The sequence below is a fragment of the Takifugu flavidus genome, chromosome 1, assembly GCF_003711565.1.
Source record: "Takifugu flavidus isolate HTHZ2018 chromosome 1, ASM371156v2, whole genome shotgun sequence".
NCBI lineage: Eukaryota > Metazoa > Chordata > Actinopteri > Tetraodontiformes > Tetraodontidae > Takifugu > Takifugu flavidus.
This window is the reverse complement of record NC_079520.1, coordinates 27,574,234-27,599,614: the sequence shown is the minus strand read 5'-3', so window position 1 is coordinate 27,599,614 and position 25,381 is coordinate 27,574,234. Positions and strand designations below refer to the sequence as shown.

The following is a 25,381-nucleotide window of genomic DNA, read 5'->3' as shown; positions in this document are numbered from 1 at the left end:
GTGGTGACTAGTAGACCACATAAACGGTCAAACAGCAGCTCGCCGCTGCAGGCGCAGACTTACGCAACAGTTCCCCCTCTGCAGACCTTCTAAGGACAAGACGAGAGGAAACAGTGGATCCTGAGCACGTCGGACTGAATATGCATGAGCGTCCAAACCGCCGCCTCCCTTCTACGTAGCGGGAAGAAACCCGGGGGGAATCAGAGGAGTGAGATTTTCCGCACGCTGAGTGGAAAAACCCTCCTCCCAAATCTGGGAAGATTAGGCTTCACAATCATGTCATGGAGGATACATTATGGCTAATGTGTGTTTGACATCTGCAGCTGTCTGCAGAGTGGGGGGGGGGGTCCAGGCCCGGGGGCAGCTGCCAGAGGCTCTCCTCCGCTCCCCCCTCTGGTGTTCAACAGTTCCTGGGGTGCCCCCCCCTCCTGGAACGGGAGTCCCAAACCCAGGCGTCTGACTTCAAAACACCAGGAGCATCTTTGGACACAAGCTGGCCTCACTTTTCCTGACCTCGGCTCCTCCCACTCAGGTCAACAAGCATTCCCAGCTGCCGCGTCCCGTCCCGGTTGCACGGCTGCCGCGGCTCAGGCTAACGGGCTAACGGCAGCCTGCGGCGCGGTTCACGTGGCACATCCACCTGACCCCTGGAGCCACGTATGCTCATGAGCAGGACGCACTTGTATGGGAGTCGTTTTTCCTGCCCGCTGACCAAAGTGGGATCCTTGTGGCCATAATAGTCACATGACAACGCCATTTATATCCGGGCGTTTGGACGTGTATGAATGTCGTGTCAGTGAGGCAGAGTTTGGTTGCGATAAACATCCTAAAAACAATTTTCTTCCCCGAACTAGGAGATCGATGTGTTCTGCTCGCCACAACGGCCCCATTCTTCTGCTTCCAGCTCGGATTCGAGGAGAGCAGAACAATTTGAAGGCCTGTGAGGGTCTGAGAGGGTCTGTGGAGCAGATGCCTTCAGCATTGCAGAGTCAGGAGGAGGGTGCAGGGGATGGAAAATGCCTCGGGAAACAAAAACGCCATGGTCCCAAATGCCGATCTCCGCCTCCTATTCATGCATCCGAAGCCTCCTCGTCTTTTGTTTGGCCGGAGTGAGTGAGAAGAGAAGAATCCAGTCAGTTTGATGCCGAAAACCTTCCCGGTCAAGTGCAGATGGTGGATTTCGTGGAGACACCAGCAGCCGCTCACACACTTGTTACGCAGATTCCACTTTCACCGCTTCTAAACGCAGCTCGCTTGGGAAAAACTCCAAAATTCTCCATCCTAAATGTCAAATTGCACCTGCTGAATGGCAGCGGGGTTCCGTTGCAGCAGGGCGTGTCCCCCCCGCGGGCCCGCCACGAGCGCATGCCTTCGGATCCACCCGATATCTCGCTCCGGTCCCCTTTGACCTTTGGCATTACGCAAAAAGAATGCAGGGCTAAGGAATGCCTCGGCCGCAGCTGCTTGTGCCGAACGTACGCGAGGCGCCCCGAAGATTTGAATTTACGAACGCACTCGCACGCGGCTCTGACGTTAAAGGGTTTAATTGTGATAAATGTAATAAACGCAGGCACAAACGGAGGCCAAGACACAACGTGCAGCTATGCACAGACGCCCTTCCACGCCCACGGAACGCCGCCCACATGGAAAAGATCCTGGAGGGAACAAACGTCCTCCTCTCCCTCCCCCTCCCCCGTTCAGGTCTGTTAGGACCGTCCCCTGTTGCTCGGCTGCATGAGGAACAGAAACAATCATTTTGGGATGCCAGCAGCTCCGCACCGGCGTTCGCACGGCCGTGAGTCACTGCGCAAACATCCACGGTTCACTTCCCGCCGCGCTCGATCACAAACGCCGGCGGCGGTTTCCCAAGTTCGGGGCGGGGGTCTCGCGTTTGATAGCGGAGCTCTGGAGAATTCAGCCCCTGAGTCAGCGCAGAGACATCGGACCGCTCCCGTTTATGCACATTCCACTCCCAACAGTCAACGGTTGAAGTCCGACGTCCCAAACAGAGTCGAACCCGCAACCTTTGTGTGCGCTGTGTGTGTGTGATGTGTGTTTCCTCTCCCCTCCTGCCCCGGTCTGCCCTCTCCTCCGCTCTGCTGCCCGCTGCTGTGTGGCTCCAGTGGAATGTGATGACCACGGTCTGGACAAAGCTCCGCATTCATGGTGCCCCCGGCCCACTCTGGAAGGTTTGCGGCGGGGAGCCTCCGTCCCAGTGTGCGGAGGTGGTCGCGCTCCGTCCAGCGTCCCATCAAACACACTGTAGCACCTGAAGGCCCCACATCTGTATCTGTGGGGTCATTTACACCGTGTGTGTGTGTGTGTGTGGGGGGGGGGAGTTCTGCTGTGATGGAGATCACAGCCTGACTCGCATAAACGGCCTGTAAATCATCTGCTGCCCGTCTGTGCGTCAGGCTGAACCTCCTTTGACAGTCTAATACAGTATCCATCCGCCTCCATTGTCTCGCTAATATAATAGAGCCCAGAGAAGAGTCTGAACCAACAGTGTTGCCATGCAACAGCACACACGCACTCCTGAGGCACGTGTGCATGCTAATGCTTTTATTGCTACAAAGGAGGTCTCACACACACACACACACACACACACACACACACACACACACACGCACACACACACACACATTCAGACCGTTGCTGACTTCCTTTGACCAGTTCAGCCTCCATGACTTCACCAAACCTGCTGAGACCTCCTGAATTCCCCATCAGTTTCTGACTCAACAAATGCTCCAGCGGGGGAGGGGGGGAGGGGGATCTTGAAACCCTCCCCAGATTTAATTGTCCATTTCCATCCTCCTCACACGCCACCACATCCACAATTCATGAGAGGAAACCGATACGGCTCCGCTGGCCTGTTGATGTCCCTCAGAGAGACGGAGACGGTGTGTGAGCTACAGGCAGATGGTTAGAGGAGCTCCTCAGGCCCGATGACTGGGGGACGGGGGAGGGGGTGAAGGTATGAAAACACCAGGGAGGACAGAGGAGGACTCGTCTTCGCTGGCTGTGTGTGTTTAGAAACCTCTGACCTTCTCCTCTAGTCTAGTCTCACCTGATAAGATGGAGGTGGCTGCTGAAGAGTGCAGCCTGTTCCCATCACCCCCCCATCAGCCTTTTGCTGTGTTTGCAACCTTATGTTGTTAGCATGCAGGTATGTGTCCTTCTGTGCGTTGTTGCTCAGCCCGGAACATCAATACTCCAACCCGGGATCAATGAAAGATCTGAGTGAGCCTCCTGATTCCAGCGTGTCAGCGTGCTCTGGCTGGACTGGACAGCGTGCTCGCTCCCTCGGACATTCCCGCTACGCAGTAATTCACAACATCCCCTCGCAGGGCACCAGGCAGGGGTATATATAGGCTCCTCTAGCATTTCCCTCACGTTCTGGGATTTACTGCTCCAGCTCCAGGAGACACTGGCCGCTCTGTTCCTGACATGAATTTCCTATGAGGGCTGCTTTTTCACGCTTTTCCAAGGGGGGCGTATTTATAGCGGCGGGGACCAGGCAACCTGGCCATGTTAAGTGATGCCCTGGCGGAGAGGGGAGGAGCCCTGACCTGTCATTCCATTCTAAATACAAACCTCCATTTTATGACAATAGCAGTTTGACCCCTGAGCGGCTGAAATAGCGCAGATCAGCCGCCTTGAAGCCACCATCAAGCCACGCCCACTTTCAGCCTGTGGCCAAAATAACAGCTCTTCTGTGGATAAGTGAAATATTTTCTAGTTTTTGTCCAATGATGTGGAATAAAATATGATAGATAATAAAGCTAGCTGCTACATATTAGTGTTGAAAGGTTACAGACCCTTTACTGGTGACCTTTGACCCATGGGAGTGCTCACAGTGGGAGCCCAGAGGTCTAAAGTGTGTCTGGCGAATAGAAAGATGTCCTTTTGGCTCAAATGTAGCCAAAGGCGACAACATCAACTCATCGACCAGCAGGCCGACTCTGGAGCGGCCGGCGGGCTATCGTCTGTCCAGCTCCTCCTCGTTAGAACAGATTAGTGTAAACGATCCCCGTTTCCACTGTGTAACACAACACAGATTATTGTGCTGTGCGACAGGGGTTTGTGTGGATTCTTCCTGAGTCATGAATCTTTAAAAGGGCGACTGAGAAGATGGGCGACTGTATGGATTACACAGCCCCCGGACGCTGCTAGGAGACCAAACCGACTCCGAAAAGCTCAGATTGCTTCATTCCATTCGACCTGCGAAGGTATGAAATGAGCCTCATCAAGCAGAAAATCTCCTCCAACCATTAAAGATGATTCAAATCTTATCACCGAGGGTGGCAAAAGCACCTTCTCGACATTCCTCTGAAAATCGAAGGCAGCCTCCCTCGGTAACCCACGGCAACCGCTTCTGCGTCAACAGGAATCTTGGAGGGGGCGACTCCTGCGGCCCATGACTCTGCACAACTATTGGCTGAGTGAGCGGATGACTCGCTAACTTGCCCATCTATTATGCATCTCAGCTTACCTTTAGTGTGCTCTTGAGCTCATTTCCAGGTCCGGACGGCAGCAAGTCGACCCGTCAACCTCCGACAGTCAACATGTCAACGTCCGGGTCCAGGTGAAACTCCTGCTGCCTTCGTACCGACCGCTTCCTGCTCGGGCAGTCTCCGGAGCAGCGAGCTAACATGGAGCTGATGGGATCCACTCTGACATCGACGTATACTCGGCCAAAAACCGGCCACTTTCTCCCCGCCATTTCCACCATGGCGGCCAGCTATCGCCACACCAAGTCGGCCCTGGCCGTGAATCCCAGCGTCAGCCTGTGGAAGAGCAACAACTTTTACCAGGCCAGCAACGCCGGCCCAACCCTCTCCTGCGTACCCAGGGAGAATCTGGACCTGGTCCGAGCCAAGACCATGTTTTATCCCTCCAACAGGACGGTGCTGACGACGCGCTACAGTCCAGACGACTGGTACAAGTCCAACCAAAACAACTACAGGGAGTCGGAGTCGTCGCGGAAAAGTGCCGAGCGACTGCGGAGAGACACCGTCAGGCTGATCCAGGACAAGAACCAGCTGACCAGAAGAACCCAGGAAAACAGCAGCAAGAACATCGGCGAGCGCCTCAACAGCATCGTCTTCTGGAAGTCGGAGCTGAGCCACGAGCTGGACAACATGGTGACGGAGATAACGGCGCTGGCCGAGGTGAAGAGGCGGCTGGAGAGGGCGTTGGCGGAGACCGAGGGGCCCTTTCAGGTGAGGGTGGAGGGAAAGCGCTACCTTTGGGCTCGCTTCACGGGTTGGGGATGTGATGGGGCAGTTCTCACAAAGGTTCCTGGCTTGGCTGTAGCAACAGTAGCTATCTCAGGAAGAGTCAGAGCAGCTCAGCTCGGCGCCACGGGCCACAGATCTGATGACACGCAGAACTGTTACGCCAAGATCATGTGGCGGCAGGATTCCTTAGCGTGTTCTTCAGGTAACTGGAGAACCAGCGGGGTCTTGCTTCATTTATTATTCATTCCTCAGCAGATCCAGTCAAACCAGCAGAAAGCAGACAAACTGTGCCGAGCTCATTTGAGGCTAAATTTAAAGGCTAAATCAACAGCTGGATGGTGTTTTTGTACGTTACCACGTAAACCTTTATTAGCTACAATCACTCTGTCAATAGGTTTCTCAAGAGTGTTTGTACCACAGAGAGAAGCGGATGTCCATCGACCTGGTGCACGATGACGTGGAGAAAAGTCTCATAAAGGTAACTTTAGCGCAGCAGTGCTCGCCGCACGTCTCACCTGGGACCTGACGCCTCTCTTCCTGTTCTTGCTCCCGGCGACTCCAACAAGGAGGTGGAGGTCATCAAGTCGTGTCAGGACCGGATGAGGCGGCACCTGGACAGAGCCGCCGCTCAGCTGGCGTGAGTGTGGGAACGCGAGGAACGGAGGGTTTAAAGTTCTGAGGGTTCAGAGCTCTGAGGGTTTGTGTTTCTAACGCGGCGGCGCAGGTCCAACCGAGGCGCCCAACACGAGCTGGAGAAGGACCTGAGCGACAAGGCGGCGGCCCACAGGATAGACGACAGGTGTCACCACCTGAGGAACACGTCCGACGGTATCGGCTTCTACCGAGGCATCGAGAGGCTGGACCCCTCGTGAGTAGAGTTTTATGAGATGGGATCCCCGGGGATCCGTTTCATCACCTCACGCCGCTGCTAACAGCTCCTCGTGTTTGTTTAAACCAGCACGGGAGCACCTGTCAACAGAACCGTGCCGGCGGTTCTGATGTTTGCTGACGCTCGTCTTTCTTTCCCCCAGGCTCTCGCTGCCGGAGTCCTGGTCTCGGTTCACTGACGACAACATCCTGCGCTCCCAGAGCGAACGCGCCGCCTCCCACAAACTGAGGGATGAGATCGAAATCCTGATGAACGCCACCTCCGGCGAGATGTGGAACCAGTTCAACTGTGTCAATGTAGCCTTCTCCAACCGGACCTCGGAAACCGCTGATGCTAAGAACAGCCTCCAGACACACCTAGCTAAGGTATCCCCTGCATTCCTGAAAAGTAACGGTGTTGATCCCCCTTTCTGTAGCATTCCTAGCTTCCCCGGTACCACAGGGCTGTTGCTGGGACCCTCCCCAGCTCTGGAAACCACATAGTTCTTATGATGAAGTGGACTCGTTGGAACGGGGGGGGGGGGTCTGTGACCTTCGGTTGACTCCAGTCTTTCAGAAGGAGCCGGTGGTGCTGTTGACTGTAAAGAACTGGTGCGGAATGCTCGTAGATACCACTGTCATTGGTCGGGCGTGTTCTACACTGAGGCTCTTTGTTCTCCGCTTTATTGCTGAGATTAACACTTTGAACCTCCCACTCGTTGCCGGGTTGCTAAGCTAACAGAAACTGATGTGAGGCACACGGGCCTTCATAAAGCTCAGGAAAGAGCAGAAGGGAAGGGCCTCACCAACAGATCGTATTAGCTGAGTTTGGCCAGAACGGACCACTCCACAAGCCTGTCCAGAACATTACTGCCCCCCCCATTATTATTAAGTGCATCACGTGTCCCCCCTCAGACTCTGCAGGAGATCTTCCAGACGGAGATGCTGATCGAGTCTCTGAAGAGGGCCGTCAGAGAGAAAGAAAGCCCGCTGAAGGTGGCTCAGACCCGCCTGGAGGAGAGGACCCGCAGGCCCAACGTGGAGCTGTGCAGAGACAACCCCCATCACAGGTACTGAGAGGAGACCTGACGGATGGATGGAAGGTCTCATTCATCTCAGGCTTCTGGCTCAGGCCGACGATTCTCCTTGTCCTTGTCCAGTCTGGTGAGCGAGGTGATGGAGATCGAGGACACCGTCTACAAGCTTCGGGAGAGGCTGTCGGAGGCGGAGAACACCCTGCAGACCCTGCTGAAGACCAAAGTCACCCTGGAGCACGACCTGTCCATCAAGGCCAACTCACTGTTCCTGGATCAGGAGAAGTGCATGAGCCTTCGCAAGAGCTTCCCCAGCATGCCCCGCCTGGCGGGCTACAGTTGAAGCCCCTTTGTGTCGTTGAGAGGGATCTCTGGGGTTGGACCGGTTGTTCTGCCGTGATTTAGCGTGATTATTTGACTGGAACGGTTCTAGAGTGACGTGACACACAACCCCAACACTTCCTAACACTTTCACCAAACCGGGTCTCAAACTCTGGTTAAGCTAGTTTGTGTGTGTACTTGTGTGTGTACTTGTTTTAAAAGGGTGTTGTGTGTGGAGATTTGCCCCAATCAAGCAAATTCAAGGAAGCTCCACAGTGTGGTTTGTGTTTAGCTTCATTATTGTCCTCTATTTTATTCAGATACAGATAAAAACAACTTCTGGAAGTCTGGATTGTCAAACTAAAACACACACAAACACACACACACACACACACACACACACACACACACACACACACACCTGATCCAACATTCTATCATGCCGACTTTGTGCGTCTTTTCTTGACGTCCCTCTCTGGATGTCCTTGACCAATAACTGATGAGTTATATATAAAAGCCCAACCCATCATTTTATAGAACAGATACTCCATTATTATCTCATTTCCTTGGTGTTCTGGTCCAGAGAGGACCGGAGGCCTCAACCAGCATCTAAACAAAGACCTAAAACCAGTTTGAACTGCTAAATCCTGCTAATGTGTGGTTAGCGTTAGCTTGTTGTGCTACAGTGATGGCATTCCAATCAAGGGCAAGAACAGGAAGGTTTGGATCCAGAATACATCTGGAGGTGCTTCCAGAACCACAGTACGGTCTCAGACTTGGGGGAGGCGTGGCTCAACAGATATTTAATGAGATTGATGACTTCGGTCCACATTCCAGCCCTGGATCTGCTTTCTAGGACTTGGGAATATTTAATTTAATAGCCTCCCACCCTTCCACCATCACACCTGATCCCTCCAGCAGCTCCAGAGTTAAACAAAAGTGTGGAAGAGAACAGTTTTACTAGACGGATTCCTGGCCGGGGGGAGGGAGTGACCATGGCGATAAGGCGTTTGCGCCTGTGTTTGACTTGCACTTTGATTTAGGTGTGACGTTTTACAGCCGTCCTGTAGGTCACAGTCCCAGCTGAAGAGCAAACACTCCCAACACAGGAGTATAACAAACTCAGAACTTTATAACAGAACTCAGAACTTTATAACAGAACTCAGCCCTCGTCCCTCTGTGGCAGGAGGTCCCTGCTGCCCTGTGTGGTGTGTATGTGTGTGTGTGTGTGTGTGTGTGTGTGGTGTGTGTGTGTGTGTGTGTGTGTGCGCGGGCCTGCACGACCTCGGAACCTGCATTCCTGAGCCCGAGCACCGCAAAGAAAGAACCCCCCTGTTGTCTAGCTGGAATCAAAAGCGCCCCCCCCCCCAGGTTCTCATCGCCTTGTAATGAAACACAGTGACAGCTAGCAAAGAGCCGAGCGGCTTTACTGTCCAGGTTCTGCTTTTACGGCCCGGATGGACATAAAGATCCACGATGAGCCGAGGCCCGGTTCTGTTCCTCTCAGGCTCATTCCGAGGTGCTGTTTATGGACGTGACACAAATAGGCCTTCCTATTTGACCCCCTCTCACCCCGGCGTATGGGGAATGTACTCTGGAATTCTCCCAGCGGTCCCAACATATTGGCGGTTTATTTTTAGCCCCCTGCTTCTCGTTATAGACGACCTGCGCCCCCGCGTTATTTGGCGTTTTTCACGCGCCGTCGCGGCGCGCTAAAGACCTGAGCGCAGATCTTCTTTTTTAATCTTGAAATACAGGTTACAGCAGGTTTCTGTGCGTCCGCCCGCCGTCGCGGCCCAGGTCAGCCGGGCTCTGAGCACTCACAGGAAGCTGCTCTTCCCGCTTGCTTTTCCCACCCGGAGTTTCCTCGAGAGGCTGCTTGGTGGCTCATCAGGATTAAGCGTTGGGGTTTGTCCGTTGCTGCAGGCCGGGGACCAACGAGGAAAAGAAACAGGGCTGCTGCGACGATACGCTAACCGCCGGGAAGCTGCCACAGGAAGCTGGAGACTCTGATAAGATCCACAACTTTTCTTTATGGTTTCTGGTACCAACGGCCAGGCCCAGCGCCACGGCGCCCGCGGTCACGTGTCCGTGCGTCCCCCCACAGGAGAAGTGTTAAACCTGGAGTCGATACTCCGCAAACATTCTGCACATAACTGCATGTGCGTTACGGCTGATTAGCTAGCAGATAACCTGAGTCCAGAGGGCAGCCGCCACCACTGGTACGCGCAGCTCAATGTATATAAACGGAGGTCCTGTTTACACGAACGGGTGGAATTCCGGAGAATTCCGCAGCACTGACCCGCAACCCTGGAGCGGGGTGAGAGGAGGCGGGTGGTACGGTTACGGCAGGGCGTCGCGCTCTTTCCTGTTGAATCACAGTAAAGTGGGGCTGACGCGGCGGCGTGACTTCACGCCGCTTTTGGGAGATATTTTTAACATCTTTATGTGGAACCATGGAAACAAACAAATGAAAGGGGAACTTCTGTGACTCAGTGCCACGCTTCATTCAAAGATCAAATGGCTCATGTCCAACAGTCACCCATGCTGGGTGCAGTTAGCATGCATGCTAACGGCTCGCCTCAGCGCCTCTTGGCTGGCGGCGCCGCATCTGTTCCCGCGCTCGCCTGCGTTGGCACGGGGATGGAATTACTGTAACGCGAGCGCGTCTTTGGCCCAGGTTCACTTCTACCACCCTGGCCGCGCGCCGCTCGCCAAACGCCGCCCTAACCTGAAAACGAGCCGTGCCAGTTTTTGTGGCCGACGTGAAAGGGTAGACGCCACATTCCTCATCCCCGGGGAGTTTGGCCTCAGCCCCCGGCTTCACAAACACTGTAAAGTTAACACTCCCGTGTCCACCACGCTGATTGTCAGTGTCTTACAAACATTGACATATAAGGGGATGGGAAGGGGGAGCGCCGGCACAGCTACTCCCCAACCAGAAAACCTGGTCACATGGTCACATGTGATGAAGGTGGACCCAGTTCACCATGGAAACCAATCAGTCATCAATACAGAGCTGCATCCCAGCAGGCCCCGACCGTCACAACGATCTGGTCCCGTCCGTGCCCCCCCCCCCCCCGGGTGGCGTGTGCCACACAGAAGGGCCCCCACTTTGCCGTGTGAGTGAGAAACACACAGAGGGTCATCCAGGAAGTGTGAGCTAAGTGGCGAAGGAGCAGCGAGAGGATGTTGACAGGGGTTATCTGAGGTCAGGCAGCTCCTCGGCCCGGAGCTGAGCGTGTGAGTTGCCTGTGAGTCAACGCTGAGGGATGCACAACCCAAATCTGACTGGGAAAAATCTGGGAAAAAAGGAGTCCGACTTGTACCAGAGAATCCCGCAAGGATGATCCTATATTTGGAAAGAATGTCCAGAGATGCCTGTCAGCTATATTCTCCCTGATTCCATATTTCACTGTGTTTACACTTTCCCCTCTCCCCATAGAATTCCATTCACACCCAGTTATAAGTGTGTGCTTGTGCGTACACATTAACAGCAGGGGCTGGCGGGGGTGGAACGTGTGTGTTTGTGTGTGTGTGTGTGCCACACCCCCGCTGGAAATGAGTCATGTCAAACACAGAAGAAGGCCAGATGCTGCCTCACACCGCCGGTGTGCCGAGCAGCCGCCCACCTGCACTCTCACCCACGCTGGTGACCCACGGTGGTGACCCACGTTGGGGACCCACGCTGGTGACCCACGCTGGTGACCCACAGTGGGGACCCACGCTGGTGACCCACAGTGGTGATCCACAGTGGGGACCCACGCTGGTGACCCACGTTGGGGACCCACGCTGGTGACCCACGCTGGTGACCCACAGTGGGGACCCACGCTGGTGACCCACACTGGTGATCCACAGTGGGGACCCACGCTGGTTACCCACGCTGGTGACCCACGCCGGGGACCCACGCTGGGGACCCACGCCGGGGACCCACGCTGGTGATCCACAGTGGGGACCCACGCTGGGGACCCACGCTGGGGACCCACGCTGGTGATCCACAGTGGGGACCCACGCTGGGGACCCACGCTGGTGATCCACAGTGGGGACCCACGCTGGGGACCCACGCTGGGGACCCACGCTGGGGACCCACACAGGTGACCCACGTTGGGGACCAACGCTGGTGACCCACAGTGGGGACCCACAGTGGGGACCCACGCTGGGGACCCACGCTGGGGACCCACGCTGGTGATCCACAGTGGGGACCCACGCTGGGGACCCACGCTGGGGACCAACGCTGGGGACCCACAGTGGGGACCCACGCTGGTGACCCACGCTGGTGGCACTAAAGTGTGTTTGGAATCCACCAAAACGCACGAGCAAATATCCAGAAAAGGTTCCATTTGGGTGACCTGTTACTCCACAAAGGCGTGATGTCCCAACCTGCTGCTCACTGCGTCATAACTCAATAACTCGTATGAATTCAGAAACACGAGGGATAAAGTGCTGAAAAAGGACACGTCAGCTCCCACAGAGTCAGAAGGAGCGACGCTTCCTTTTGGCTTAAAATCCACTGAGCAACCAAAACAAGGAAATCCTGTAAAACACGTGGCTCTTTTTAGTGACAGGGGCCAAAACCGTGATCACCTCACTACACACACACACACAAGCACACACACACACACACACACACGCTCGCTCGCTCGCTCACAGAGAGGGAGACAGAGGGGGGAGAGGGAGGACATACACGGGGTTACTAAGGCAACCGGTGCGTTATTACGCACGACGCGTCTATATTGGGCCGCCTGGCCGCGGGCCAGAGGGTCACTCTGTGACGCAGCGACGCACGCAGGGCGTTGTTCTTCCATAATGAGACACTTTATAACAGAACTCAGCCCTCTGGCATCAATCGTGTCTGAGAGCGACCTCGAGGACTGACGGACTACCGCTGCTGGACGCTTTTCAGGGAGGAAACCCGACTTGCTTTTGCTTCCAGCCACTTTTTGGCGCTTTTTTTTTGTGGGAATACAAGCTCGCCTCTCTACGTAAGTGGACTTTGGTTGTCTTTTAAAGTTCCGTGTCGCCAGAAGCGAGTGCGTCCCTGGGGAGGAAACGCGCTTTTCAGGCGCGATCCTCGGCTGTGCGCGCACAAAACACAGTTTATCTGCGGTACACACGCACACGCGCAGCTTTCCTCCGCATCTTTATAGCACAGCTTAGCAGGGATTTTCACCTGAAACCGCGATGACGTCAAGGTTTCGCTTATGAAATCGTCGCGTTTGACAAACCGGGATTTTAGATTCCCGCTGCTCTTAAATGCTGTCGCAGTTCGGACGCGCTGCAGAGACACACCCATGTCCCACCTATCTGACATCGACTCACTTCCACACGCTCACGCACGCGCCTCTTCTCGTCCCGATCAGATCCTCCGCAAAGATGCTGCTGCTGCTCCTGGGGATCGTCCTGCTGCACATCGCGGCTCTGGTCCTCCTCTTTGTGGCCACGATAGTCAGCGTGAGTGCAACATGTGTTCATCCAAACCTCCCCGTCTCGTGAGGACGCGAGGCGTTCTGCCAGGTGCTGATGGGTGTGTGTGTGTGTGTGCGTGTGTGTGTTTCTGACAGGTGTGGACATCAAGTGAAACCAGCACCTCAGACCTCTGGATCAATTGCACCACCACCAGTTTGGGGCAGCGCTGTGACCCGGCATCAACTGGAGGTCAGACATCACTTGTTGTGCTGCTGTGATAAACATGTTGGGGGGGGTGGGGGGTGGGGTTGGGGGGCTCCTGCTGGGCCTTTTTATCGTTGCTGTGGTCAAAAGTTGCAGGAAATGTCCCACGTTTCACCCTCATCAGACCGATGCAGCCTGGAGCTTTCTGCTGAAATCAAACAGTCATTTTTATGAGTGGATGCTGTGGGTGTGCCACCCCCCCCCCCACCCACCCCCCCACCCGGGGGATCTGGCGCCATCTAGGGAAGAGAATGCGCCGGTGCCGTAGTGGCGTGCTAGCTGATAGGCTGCCGTCGTATAAATAGTCGTGGTGTGATGTCCATATTCAGGTGTGGCGCTGGAAGCTGGAGGTGGCAGCAGTCTGGGAGCTGCGGGCAACGTGGGCGGGGCTGCGGAGTATTTAAAGTTTTACGTCTGTGTGTGTGTGTGTGTGTGTGTGGGTGTGTGTGTGTGTGTGTGTGTGTCCCGAAGCCGGGAGACCTTGGACCACAGCACACTGTCGGGGGACACGCCCAGTATCAGAGAGAGTCCGGTGTGACCACTGGGCCAGTACAAGGCAGCAGCAGGGACTTGCGTAGACCCCCCCTCAGAGGGGCGGATTCAAAGACCCCCCCTCCCCCATTTTCATTCCATTTATGCTCAGTAAGGAGTTCAGGGAGATTCACTGGCCCCTGTGTGCACGTAAATGTGCCGTCAGAGTGGTGCAGGGGCTGCCGGCTGCAGCAGGGTGATGTCAGCGCTCCAGAATGAGCCGTGCTGCTGCCCCTGCCGCTGCCCCTGCCCCTGCCCCTGCCCCTGCCCCTGCCCCTGCCGGGCTCTGCCAGGTAGTTTGATGGCAGCCGGTTTGTTTGAGCCTCCATCACCAGTGCACTGACGTGTGATGTTTATTTAAGAAGGGCCCGTGTTGGCGGGGCGGAGGGGCGGGTTCAAGAGATGGAAGATAGCGCTCTGCTGTTATGGCATGGGTGAGCGGGGGAGGGGGGGATGGGGGGGGGTAGGGGGGGTGGGGGCTGTTTTCTGAAAGTTCTGCTGAGCGGCCGAGTTCCTTTAGAGGGAGCCGTAATGGTGGCGGCTCGCTGTTATTTCAGGGCCTTTGTCATTGCCTTAGGCGCACAATATTAATTTTGGCCACCCTGGGGCGGGGGTGGTTGGGGGGGGGCGAGCCCCCATCAAACATCGCGTTCCACCCCGTGGAATTTACTCCCTCTAAAATTAGCTTTGGGAAAAGAATGTCCTCATCCCCAACACAGAGCCGCAATACATAAACACGCTAAAGTAAATATTACCACTCTTTTATTTTTGTCGTGGGCCGTCTGCTGTGGGGGTGTGTGGGTGTGTGTGTGTGTGTGTGGAGGTGGGGGGGGGACAGTGTCAGAGCACAGTCCTGTTTGGACTTCCAGTGGAAAAAGCGTCCCTGAACATGACTAATTCCTGCTTATCGGTGTTATATTCTGAGCCTGGTCTCATGCTAGGAAATGGCCCCCGTGTGCCCCCCCCGTGTGGCCCCCCTTTCCTACGAGCGGCCAGTGGGGGGAAGGAAGGAGGACAAGATGTGTGTTTACCAGACGGCGGTGATGTATTGTTGGCGTGAGCGGCAGTCGCAGAGAGGCCACGGAACGTTGGAGCCGTTCCTCAGGGCGTCGTCGCCCGGTTATATAACCAAAGCAGGGAATCTGATTGTTGCTCTCCTGGCCGACGTTAGCGGACGGGGATCGGCCGAGTGTCACGTTTCCTCCCATATCTCATCCGTCAAGCGAGCGGTCGCCAGGACACGCTTATCGTGAGCGACCCGAGCGCAGGCCGCCGCCGGCGCCGGGCCGTAAATCAAGACGCTGGGAGGGACTAAATGAGGGGAGATTTAGGGGGAAACACGTTTAGCCGTGATGTCACTTCCTCTTTTTGTTGCGCGTGTTGTCAGGCCTAATGGATTCTGTTGCAGCGCACCTCCGTTAAGCCGCTTCAGGAGGGAGTTGACGGCGGAAGCATCGATGGAAATGTTGAAGGGAAGATGAGGAACGCAAACAGGAAACGGGGCAACGAGGTCTTCGTGGGGCAGAAGCATCAGCGGGCCTCAGATCAATCGGACAGATTAAGCCAGGACACAGCGTCTCCTCAGGAAACCTGAGAGGGGCGCGAGGCGGCACGGGTTCCTCTTAGACAAGAAATAGAGCCTGCCTGGACATTATGGGATTCCCATCATGGTGGCATTGAGCCCAAACACAATCAGGAGACCTCCTGGTCAATACAGGTGTCTAATGGGTTAATGGCTTCCAGCAGCCCGACGAGCTGCAATGATCGATGTGGTGCATTTACTCATAGGTACAGCTGTGGGGGGGTGGGAGGGGGGGGGGTTACACAGCCAGCTTTTAGGAACCAGATACCTAGCTTTCATTGTTATGGCTCCATTACACATTCCCAGAAAACACAGGCTGGGGAGGAACGTTGAAGCCCACTCTGCTGCTCCTCTCATCTCACATGGTTCTATGGTCTAATGATGACATGTCAGGTATTGACGGCACTCTCCTCTCCCCCCCCCCCTCTCCTCCCCCCCACAGAGTGGATTCAGGCGGTCCAGGCTCTCATGATCCTCTCCATCATCTTCAGCTGCCTGTCTCTCTTCCTGTTCTTCTGCCAGCTCTTCACTCTGCAGAAAGGCGGACGCTTCTTCCTCACCGGAACCTTCCAGATTCTTGCCAGTGAGTTCAACCCCCCCCCCCCCACACCACACAAATACAGAACAGATCACATGTCCAGCTGTATGCACCCGTCAGTGGCAACATTAACAGCACTGAGGAGGTCCAGGAGTAACAGTGTGACAGCTCTGGGGTCCGTGCACACGCCAGAAACATTATCCCAGGCCCACCGTCCCAACAGTGACCCCCAAACTCATTCCAGACTAGAAATAGCATTCAGGAATTCAGCCCGAGCCCTCCGAATTCCCCAGATCCCAGTCGGCTTTGGCGCTCCAGAGAGGAGGGACGGAAACCAACCGTAGCCCCCAAAAGAGGGAGAAGACAACCGGGGTCGACGTTAGCGCGTTTGCTGCGTTGGACGTCACGAATAAAACACTCAAATTTGCAGAATTGCTAAAGCTAATCGGGGGTCGTCCTGCCAAACGAGGATGAAACGACGAGCTAACGGGCTCATTCTCCTCTTGTCCATTGTCCTTGGCGGCCTTTCAGCCGGGCGCCGCCTCTGCTGCCAGTCCTTTGTGTGCTCTCTTGGCAGCCCTTTCCAACACCCCAGGTCCGCTCGCTGCGCCGTGCCAGAGCATTGCTCCGGACCCGCGGGTGCCCACTCAGCCAAACAGCAACGGCGCTCGGCGCCACGCCAGCGGCCTGAAATGTCACGGCGGGCGGGCGGAACCGCTCGTGCCCCTCTAGACCAGCCGTCACGTGACCTGTCTCTTTCCCTCCCGTTCAGGTTTGTTCGTGATGAGCGGCGCCATCATCTACACGGTGATGAGTCCGGAGTGGGTGCCGCAGATAAACGCCTTCGGCTACTCCTACATCCTGGCGTGGGTGGCCTTCCCGTTGGCGCTGATCAGCGGCCTCATCTACGTCATCTTGAGGAAGCGAGAATGAGCCGGGCCCAGCGCTCCCAGTGCTCCCAGTAACCCCCTGACCAGCTGCAAGTGTCATCAGTCCCTGTATGAAATATAAGTTCTAACGCCTCAGCATCAACGGCCGCCGGCGCCGCCAGGCCGCCGCCGCCAGACCACAGCCAGGGTGGTTTCAGCAAACATCGTCACGCAAACCAGAAACAACCGATATCGTCTCAGTCAAAGATGTATATAGTATCTATGGTTTAAAGCCTATTTATAACACTTTTTACATATATGTACATAGAACTTGTGTTGCCCTGTCGATTGCTACCCCAGTTAGCTTTGTGTTAGCTGATTAAGTGCCTTGTTTTTGTTTGTGATGATGAAATAATGCCATGTCGTTGTGTTTTCGTTGCATCTCCTCTTTTGGTAATTGCCACTAAAATAGTAAAAGTTCATCAAAAGGTGTTTGTGGACGTATATTAACCGCAGTGCATGAATGGAAGCATCAGGAAGTTGTTGTTGTTGTTGTGTGGTAGGCTCGCTCCTCGCGGAGGACGGGCAACAGCCCAGAACTTTAGACTTTAGCTTTTGCAGGCGTGGTTTTTGCAGGTTTCCTTTTTATCTTATTTTCAACAAAAGATGGTGCTACATATTTATCATTCCTATTACCGATAACTATCATTTACAGCGGAGTGACGTTTGTCGAGTCAATCAGCTTTCGCCATTAATTACAGTAAGAATCAGCAACTGAGGTACACGGTGTTGTTTTTGGCTACAGAGCTAAAGGAGCCTGGGGTGGAACGTCAGTATCAGAGCATCAGTGAAGAGGCCAAACAGAAATCTTGCTTTATTTCAGCGCTCGCCGCCTTCGTGTGCGCTCACACCGTTTGTGTTGTACAGCTGTCGAAGCCTCAGCAAACCAAACTGCCTTGAGTTGCCCCCAACGACGCGACCCATCGCAGCCTAGGAACCAAATCTCTATTTGACGAGGGGAGAAAGACTCGAAGCCATATGGAAGTAGCCGACGGTGGGGCGACTCTGGCTGTCCGTGAGCGGGAGGGGAGGGGAGGGCAGGAAGGCAAATGTCTGTTTCACATACTTGAAGTCTGACACGCTGCAGTCTCGGCCCACTGACATCTCCATGTATCCACTGTAGGAAACACTGTTTTTTATGTTGTGCGTAACGTGCTGACAGCAACCTAGCTGAGCAATCACCTAATAAACTACTATGACGTTAGCTAATGTGGCGTTCCGCTGTTATAAGGGACTGGACTAACGCTTGGTGCATGCGGAGCTGAAAATTGTCATTGTCAAAGCTGCTTCTGAACATCTCTGTGCTACGAGCGTCATGTGGAAAAGCAACCAGAGGGGCTAGGTACCATCGGGACGTGTCTGTCTGCCCCCCCCCCCCCCCATCCCGCGTGCGACCAGCATTGAGGCAAACGCCATCCCAAGCCGGTTATTCCAAACACGCAGCTCCGGTTTCAGTGTCGACGGTGTCTCCAGCAGCAGGAATGAGAGGACTCCATCTCCCACCTGACGTCTCCCGGGGTGGGCGAGAGTAGCTTTTACCCATGATGCTCGTTACTGCGCTGCTGGGTCCAGTTAGAAGAGACGCGCTCTAATGACAACTGCCCGACCGCGGTGTGTGAAATGACAAGTGTCCACGCTGTGTTTACACCTGAACTCCTAAACGCTCTCGCCAAGTGAACTTTAATCATTAAAGGATGTTTCTTACCACCAAAAAACAGCCTGTCTCTGTGTCTCAATAGCAGCAATTGTCCCACACACACACACACACACACACAGAAAGAGAGAGAGAGAGAGAGAGTGCAGCAGTGGAATTTCTATCCAACATCTACTGCATTTAAGGAGCGTGCACGAGCAGACGCATCCAAATCTCCAGCCATGAAAGAGAACTCTATGGAGGAGGATTCCTGTTGCAGGCCTGAGAGGTCGTCCCTCTCCCACTCTGGCATTCCAGCGCTGGGTCAGCCGGGGACGCAGCATTCTGCTCCGGTCATTCATTCGGTCGTTCTCATTAATCTGAGTTTCTGCGTGTATATTTTTTTTTGCAAAGTGTCATATTTCAACAGCCATCGACTGATTCCACCCTTAAGCTTGATACTTAAGGGTGGAATCAAGGCTGCACTAAGTTGTTAAAGCGGCCAGCCCATCATTGCTTGTGTAATACCGCCCCCTGCTGGATGTAGATCATCACAACAGCGGAAGTGACCTTTCAAAATAATTTGGTCAACACTGCCCCCGTGTGGTACAGAATAATCACTGCATCAACATATTATCTAGGTAGGAGGAGGTCATTTTTTATTTTTCAAATACTCACTTTTGCTTAAAAAATAAAATGTTTTAAACCCCATTAATCCCACACATGCTCATTAGGCCTCGTCCATAAATCTGCATGCGTGTGTGTGTGGGTGGTGTCTCTCCAGCATTAGCATGCGTTAATGTGATATCAGAGAGGTGATTTCTCTTACTGTCTCCTCTCTATTACACGTCCATCAGTCTAATGGACGCTCCTCCTCCTCCAGAACCATTACCAAGGCTTCCTTGGCACAACACATCATTAGATGTATGAAAGACAAAGACCTTTTCCTCCTGTGATAAATGGTCGGATCATTTCAGGCCAAACTTAGGATAACAGCATAAAGAACCTCCACCAGCTGGTGCATGCTGGGCAGCCCTCCCAGCAAGAATAATAAGGCTTTTTATTACAAAAAACCCCAAAACAATCATATTTTTGCTGGTAAGAGAGGTACATAAGTATTGACAGGCCTCCTCTGAGTGTTGAAACTGGGGGGAGTTGAGAGTTCAATCGAAAACTCGGGCGTATGCAAACCGAGCAGACAGACAGTAGACGCATTTATCACGTCCTCTGGCAGGATGCCCCCCCCCCACCAGACTATTGTTCCTTCATAGCTACTTGATGGAAGCAGCACCTGGTTGGTATTAAGCTTTTTGGCATTCTCAAGCTGCACTTTTGGAACCAGTGCTCCGCGTCTCCCGGTTTGGGGCCGGGGGGGGGGGCTCGCGGGTGCCTGGGGACTCGGCGCGTCATTGCGTCACCGTCACGAGGTCAAAGACAAGCTTTTAAAACAATCACCCTCCCAAAATGATGCTAGAAACACCCACTGTCTTGTCCTACCTCGGCCAGTGTCCCCACCTCCCGCCCCCCCTGCTCCTCAGGTCTACCGGGACATCATATTTCCTCATTTCTGGAGCCCAAAGCGGGGGTGCAAACAGAAGGTCCACCTCAATCTATCACAGCGCCTTCAAGGGTACGGGCGTGCACGATGACAGGCACAAAATCGTAGAGTCGGTGGGGCGGGGGGGCGTAACAGAAGCAATTAAGGCTCATGAAAGGCAAATGGGGCTTTATATCTGTGGTCTGGGGTGGGGGGGTGGGTCCCCATCTGCTTGCTATCACGAGCAGTGGACGCCCTCTAGCTCCTGGTAATTTGTAGCTTTAATAATGTCGCTCCATCAGCTGCGGGAGGACGGAGGAAGGAGAAGTTGGTGCATCTGGCTGAGATTAGATTGAGATGATCTGGTCAGCTCACATGGAGATCTGACCTCTAACCCTTGAGCAAAGAGCTAATCGCATTTGGATGCTAGCACACAAGTATCCGTGCATCCACGTGCATCACAGGTGGGGACCCGGCCAACCCCCAGGTCCATAATTCAAGCTATACTTGGTCCTTTATATCCATAGAATGTCTGAGGATCATCAGGCTCCATCAGGATCCTGCTCCTGTGCCCGCCGTTCCTGTCCTTTAACCAACAACTCATCTGTCATGTAGCAAAGAAGGAGAGCATTGATCCCCAACCCACCCGCTCCAGCAACAGTCCCAGGGTCGAGACCGGGCCAAGGTCAAGAGCCCTCTCTGACCCCGAGAGTGTCCATCACGCTCAGAACACTAAACAATGATTGGCTCCTGAAGGAGGCGACGACTCAATCAAACTCTGCTTCTGCTTCAGATTAGGCCCAGGACGTAGCGGTAATCAGGTTACGGGCCCAGAAGGAGCAGAGGACACAGAGCAGAAGGGCTGCTTCAGATTCAAGGCTGTAAAGATGCTCGTCGGGGTTTAAATATGGCTGCAGGATGATTTAAGCATCATTTAAGCCTCGTGGAACAAGCTTATTCCACTGAAACCGCCCCTAAGCTCCTGACCATCTCTACGTGGACGGTGCACCACGATCTGAAGCTGATGTTCTTCTCCTGGCTGTAAAGGTCAAAGGTCAAGATTCCAAACCACAATCCGCCTGAGGCCCTCCTGCGTTGCTGTGGGGGGGAGCAGCTCATTTGTGTCTCCATGAAGCTCCATCAGCCCAGCCAGGACTCTTTAAGGACACCTGAAGCAACTCCTGGTTATCTCATCCGCCTCCCTGTGAATAAGTGAGTCAAGGAAAACCCAGAGATGATTAATTTCAGAGATTCCGACCTGCAGATGATGGAGGTGTCATTAGTTAAGTAGTCGGCTGCTTTCAGAGCTTTTGTGCGCTGGAAGCGGCGCTCCGCATACACGGAGACGAAGGCGGGTGATGAGGATGCTGTGATCAGAGCAGAGGCAGCACGCGCTGATAACAGGGCGCTGGTGAGCAGCAGGAAGTGCTGGAATCTGGGGACAAACCAGAAGGACAGATGGGAGATAAGAGGGAAAACAGGATGTCTGAGAGGGAGCGCGGCAGAGGAACAAAGAGAGAGTTTGATACGTCCACGAAGCACTGAGGGACACGAGGAGACGAACTCACCCTGCAGCGTTTAGTCACACGGCGTCTGTTAGCAGATTTAGCATTTAAGCTAATCTAATGACTGAAGTCTGGAAAAGCCTTTAATGGTCATGAGGGACAAACCGCGAGGGACAGGAGGGACAGGAGAGACAGGAGAGACAGGAGGGACAGGAGAGACAGGAGAGGAGAGACAGGAGGGACAGGAGAGACAGGAGGGACAGGAGGGACAGGAGGGACATGAGAGACAGGAGGGACAGGAGGGACAGTAGAGACAGGAGGGACAGGGGGACAGGAGGGACCGGAGGGACAGGAGGGACAGGAGGGGACAGGAGGGACAGGAGGGGACAGGAGAGACATGAGGGACAGGAGAGACAGGAGAGACATGAGAGACAGGAGAGACATGAGGGACAGGAGAGACAGGAGAGACATGAGAGACATGAGGGACAGTAGAGACAGGAGGGACGGGAGGGGACAGGAGGGACGGGAGGAACAGGTGAATCATGAGAGACGAGACAGAAAGGAGAGACAGAAAGTCCCTGGAAAACTGCTGTAAATCTCTCTCACTTTCACTCTCCCTCCCTCCCTAACACACACACACACACACACACACACACACACACACAACACACACACACACACACACTCTAAGGCCATATGGCAAACATATTCCTACGGTTCGCTGCATTTATGGCTGTTTTTTAAAGAATAGGCAGCAGCTTGGTGGATTGGGGGCTATCGGGGGTATCGGGGGTGTTGGGGGGGGCATTTTGAAGCCTTCGTCTCTATTAGTCCAGTCACGAGGTGCTCGGGGACCACAGACAGACCTGTGGTTCATTAGAAAACAGAAGCTCCATCTCTTCTTCATGTTCCTGGGAACCTTCTCTGGAGCTGGTGGACACCAGCGTCCTGCCTGGGCTTCAACCCGGCAACCCCAACGAGAGGCCGTGTCAGCGCATACGGAACATGCTAACTTCCTGCTGGCTAACTTCCTGCTGGCTAACTTCCTGCTCAGAAGAGGTTCAGATCGAAGGTAGGAACAAAACCCATCCCGGTCGTACGCGAGAGCTTCTCCTGAAGGACCTGGAACTAATTTAGTCCACGCCTAAAGTGGACAGTCCGGGAACACAGGGACACCGTTTTCCCGAGGCCAGAAGCAATAACTCACCATTCCGAAATCTCGACCTCCCACTTAAGGCTCTCTGATCCACAGCAGAACATCTGGTGACAGAATAATGGATCACCTTCCTCAAGAAGGAGCTGCCGCAGCACCAGTCAGGGACTAGAACCTTCTCTAGAACCTGAGGCTTTGGGCTTCTCAAGCCTCAAGGTGGAGCAAAGAGTCCAACGGATGGACTCATTCGAGTCGGGGGGGTCGAGAACAAAAAACTCGGCATCAATTACAAAAAGCTGGTGATACTTTGTTAGCCAGCATCAAAGGGAAGCATCAGACAAGAGAGGAGCAGGGAGGCGGTGGTGGGGGGGTCACATGGACCATAGAGGAGGGGTGAAGAGGGACGTGAGTGCTCTTGGAAACTCTCAGTGGATGGACGACAGGAAGGTTCCAGGGCTCGCTGGAGACCCAGGATGAAAGGAGACGTTGGTCGAACGAGGAGGAGGAACGCAGCGATGGAATGCAGAGTGAAGGACAGGACATTGGTACCAGATTGCTCAGCTGCTGGGCTCAGGTGGGGGCCGAGGAGGTTGTAATTGCCCCTGCAGGAGGTGCGGTAGCCGAGGACCGTTGTTCCGGGCCCCACGCTTGTAATTAAAGAAATCATTAGGATCCAGACAGACAAGAAGATGGCATCAGACAGCCCATAGTAGACAGCACCATCCTGCCCAAGATGGTGTGCCCCCCCCCCCCCATCCAGTGACCGCTGGGACCGCCGGGACCCCGATGCTGCTGCGGTCCTTGACTCCAGACCTTCCGGTTCATCCAGTGTGGAGCCACAGCGGTAAATGCTCCGGGACCATCGGGGTGCTTCTCATTAATGGAGTTCCGTCTCATTCGGGCTGACGAGCAGCATTGATCTCCACGCCGTCCCCTCGCCGCCCCCTGCCTGACCCTCGGATGGCGGTGGTTAAAGCGTAAACCTGCCAGAGCCGGTTTAAATGAGGGCCAGGACCTCTGCAGCTGTCAATGTGTGTGCCCCCACATGATTAAGGTGGAAGATGATGAAGCAAAAAGAACCTCTACGATGGAGGTGCCAGTGATGCTGATCTCCCTGACCTCTTCTACCTCGGGGCAATGTCTCCCAGCTGATCTCAAAGGCTCCCCGTAGCCTCTGAGGCCCAGTTCTGACCTCCCCGGTGATGCACCATAGCCTGAAGGTGCTCCAGGCAACTGCCAGACAGAGCGAGCACCTTGTCCACGCCTGTAACGGTGCTCTGTGGTCATTATAGGTGACCGGGGGCGATGCAGGGACCCCAGCAGGACCTGGCCCCTGTGCCCTCAGCTCCTCTTTATATGCTAATGAGGCCATGGTGTGCTGGTTTGTAGCCACGTGGTCAATCAGCAGGGGCATCCTGGTAACCAGGACGAGTTCTAAAGGCAGCAGGTGGACGGCAGGACCGTTCCTGTCCCGTCACCCCGACACCTCCAGCCGTGTCCACCGTCCACGTGTCACAACCCCTGAGACAACCGCCACACAGGCGCGAGTGGACTCGTTGGAAAGGTGGTTCGAGACAGCAAACTGGTCTCGTTAAACCAGAACCGCAAGGTCCAACATTTGTGTTTAGGTTTGATGCAGCTGTGTTCAAAACGTAGGAGAGAAACAGCCTTCAGAGTGAACCAATACATCACTTGGGGACCGTTTGGACATTTTGATGCTAATGCCAGAAGAGGAGTTAAGGGTGTCCCCGGAAGTGTCTTAATCCTCAAGAATCACCGTGAAATGAACCAACTTCCCACTGGAGACTCTGGAAGAACAATGAGAGTCTGCTTCCTTTCAAACGAGCCCTGAATCAGTCCTTCTGTCCTTAATGAGCTGTTGTAAAAACACATTGTCTTTACCGGGGGGTTGTGAGGAAACAGTGCGGGGTGGGGGGGGGTCTTCAATCAGAGGCCACTTTCACTGTAAAGAACTCTTTTCACAGCTGATTCCTCCCTCTCAGGAAGATAGCGGGCTTCATTGAGGCCAGGGGAGTGGACAAGAATGAGAACAATTTCCAGGTTTAGCTTATCAAAGAATGGGCCACTGGACCTGCTGGTGCCCCCACTGGGTTCCACTGGGCTCAAGATGGAGTGATGGAACAGCAGACGGACAATAGCATTAGGTATCTGTGCCCAGACAGAACCTCTGCTCATTAAAGAGGATAATGGCAGATTGATTAGCCTTAATGAGCTAACGCGGGCCACTTGCTAACAATCTTTCACTCTTCTTTACGCTCCTTGTGCCAGACAGGAAGTGCAGTAAATCAGACAGATTCGCTGCGAAAGCTCGGCTCACAATGCACCTTTCTGTCCCAAAAACTGGCCCTTCGGCGGCAATCACGCTTCAAAAGTGTGTGTGTTAATTCTCAGACATGTTAAAAAAAGAGGCCCCAAACATCAAGGATGTAGTTGTAAAGGTGGCGGGGGGGGGGGGGGGGGGTGACAGACAGATGATGGATTGTATGTGCCTGTCATTTTCACCTCAACCCAAACCAAGCAGCATTCAGGGACCTTGTGTAGACTTCTGTGGCCGTTTAGTGAGGTTGGAGAGCCATCAATCTCCGTTCTGGTCCGTCAAAACACATAAAACTCAGAGGAGAAACGCAGCCCGGTATTGAAATACAGCCGGGCAATTTGTCCAAGGACGGGACTGGTTTTATGGAGCCGTGTTTAAAGAGTTTGTTAATGCACCTGTCAAAAAAATAAAATAAATAACGCGGCTCATTCACACCTTTCAAATCCTGACGACTTCCTGTCGCTCCTGATGCATATTTGCCAAATTAGGCTCCAATTAAAAGT

General features: G+C 54.2%; 2 protein-coding genes across 2 annotated transcripts; both read left to right on the top strand.

Moving 5' to 3' along the window:
• The first annotated feature begins 3,942 nt into the window (after positions 1-3,942).
• tekt3 (tektin 3) lies at positions 3,943-7,802 on the top strand. The gene is made up of 7 exons (XM_057058142.1): positions 3,943-5,222; positions 5,635-5,718; positions 5,807-5,877; positions 5,965-6,108; positions 6,272-6,494; positions 7,023-7,177; positions 7,268-7,802. Exons 1-7 carry the CDS (start codon positions 4,653-4,655, stop codon positions 7,482-7,484), a joined length of 1,464 nt encoding a protein of 487 aa, XP_056914122.1. The 5' UTR covers positions 3,943-4,652; the 3' UTR covers positions 7,485-7,802.
• A 4,357-nt stretch (positions 7,803-12,159) lies between these two features.
• On the top strand, positions 12,160-18,427 carry pmp22b (peripheral myelin protein 22b). Its single transcript, XM_057058287.1, has 5 exons — positions 12,160-12,444; positions 12,823-12,913; positions 13,024-13,117; positions 15,688-15,828; positions 16,556-18,427. Exons 2-5 carry the CDS (start codon positions 12,836-12,838, stop codon positions 16,714-16,716), a joined length of 474 nt encoding a protein of 157 aa, XP_056914267.1. The 5' UTR covers positions 12,160-12,444; positions 12,823-12,835; the 3' UTR covers positions 16,717-18,427.
• Positions 18,428-25,381: the final 6,954 nt, after the last annotated feature.

Bases quoted from the DNA above. Each gene is read 5' to 3' on its own strand.
- pmp22b (XM_057058287.1), top strand. From the start codon at position 12,836: ATGCTGCTGCTGCTCCTGGGGATCGTCCTGCTGCACATCGCGGCTCTG. The intron at 13,118-15,687 runs GTCAGACATCAC...TCCCCCCCACAG, and splicing joins TGACCCGGCATCAACTGGAG to AGTGGATTCAGGCGGTCCAG. The intron at 15,829-16,555 runs GTGAGTTCAACC...CCTCCCGTTCAG, and splicing joins AACCTTCCAGATTCTTGCCA to GTTTGTTCGTGATGAGCGGC.
- tekt3 (XM_057058142.1), top strand. From the start codon at position 4,653: ATGGAGCTGATGGGATCCACTCTGACATCGACGTATACTCGGCCAAAA. The intron at 5,719-5,806 runs GTAACTTTAGCG...GACTCCAACAAG, and splicing joins TGGAGAAAAGTCTCATAAAG to GAGGTGGAGGTCATCAAGTC. The intron at 5,878-5,964 runs GTGAGTGTGGGA...GCGGCGGCGCAG, and splicing joins AGAGCCGCCGCTCAGCTGGC to GTCCAACCGAGGCGCCCAAC.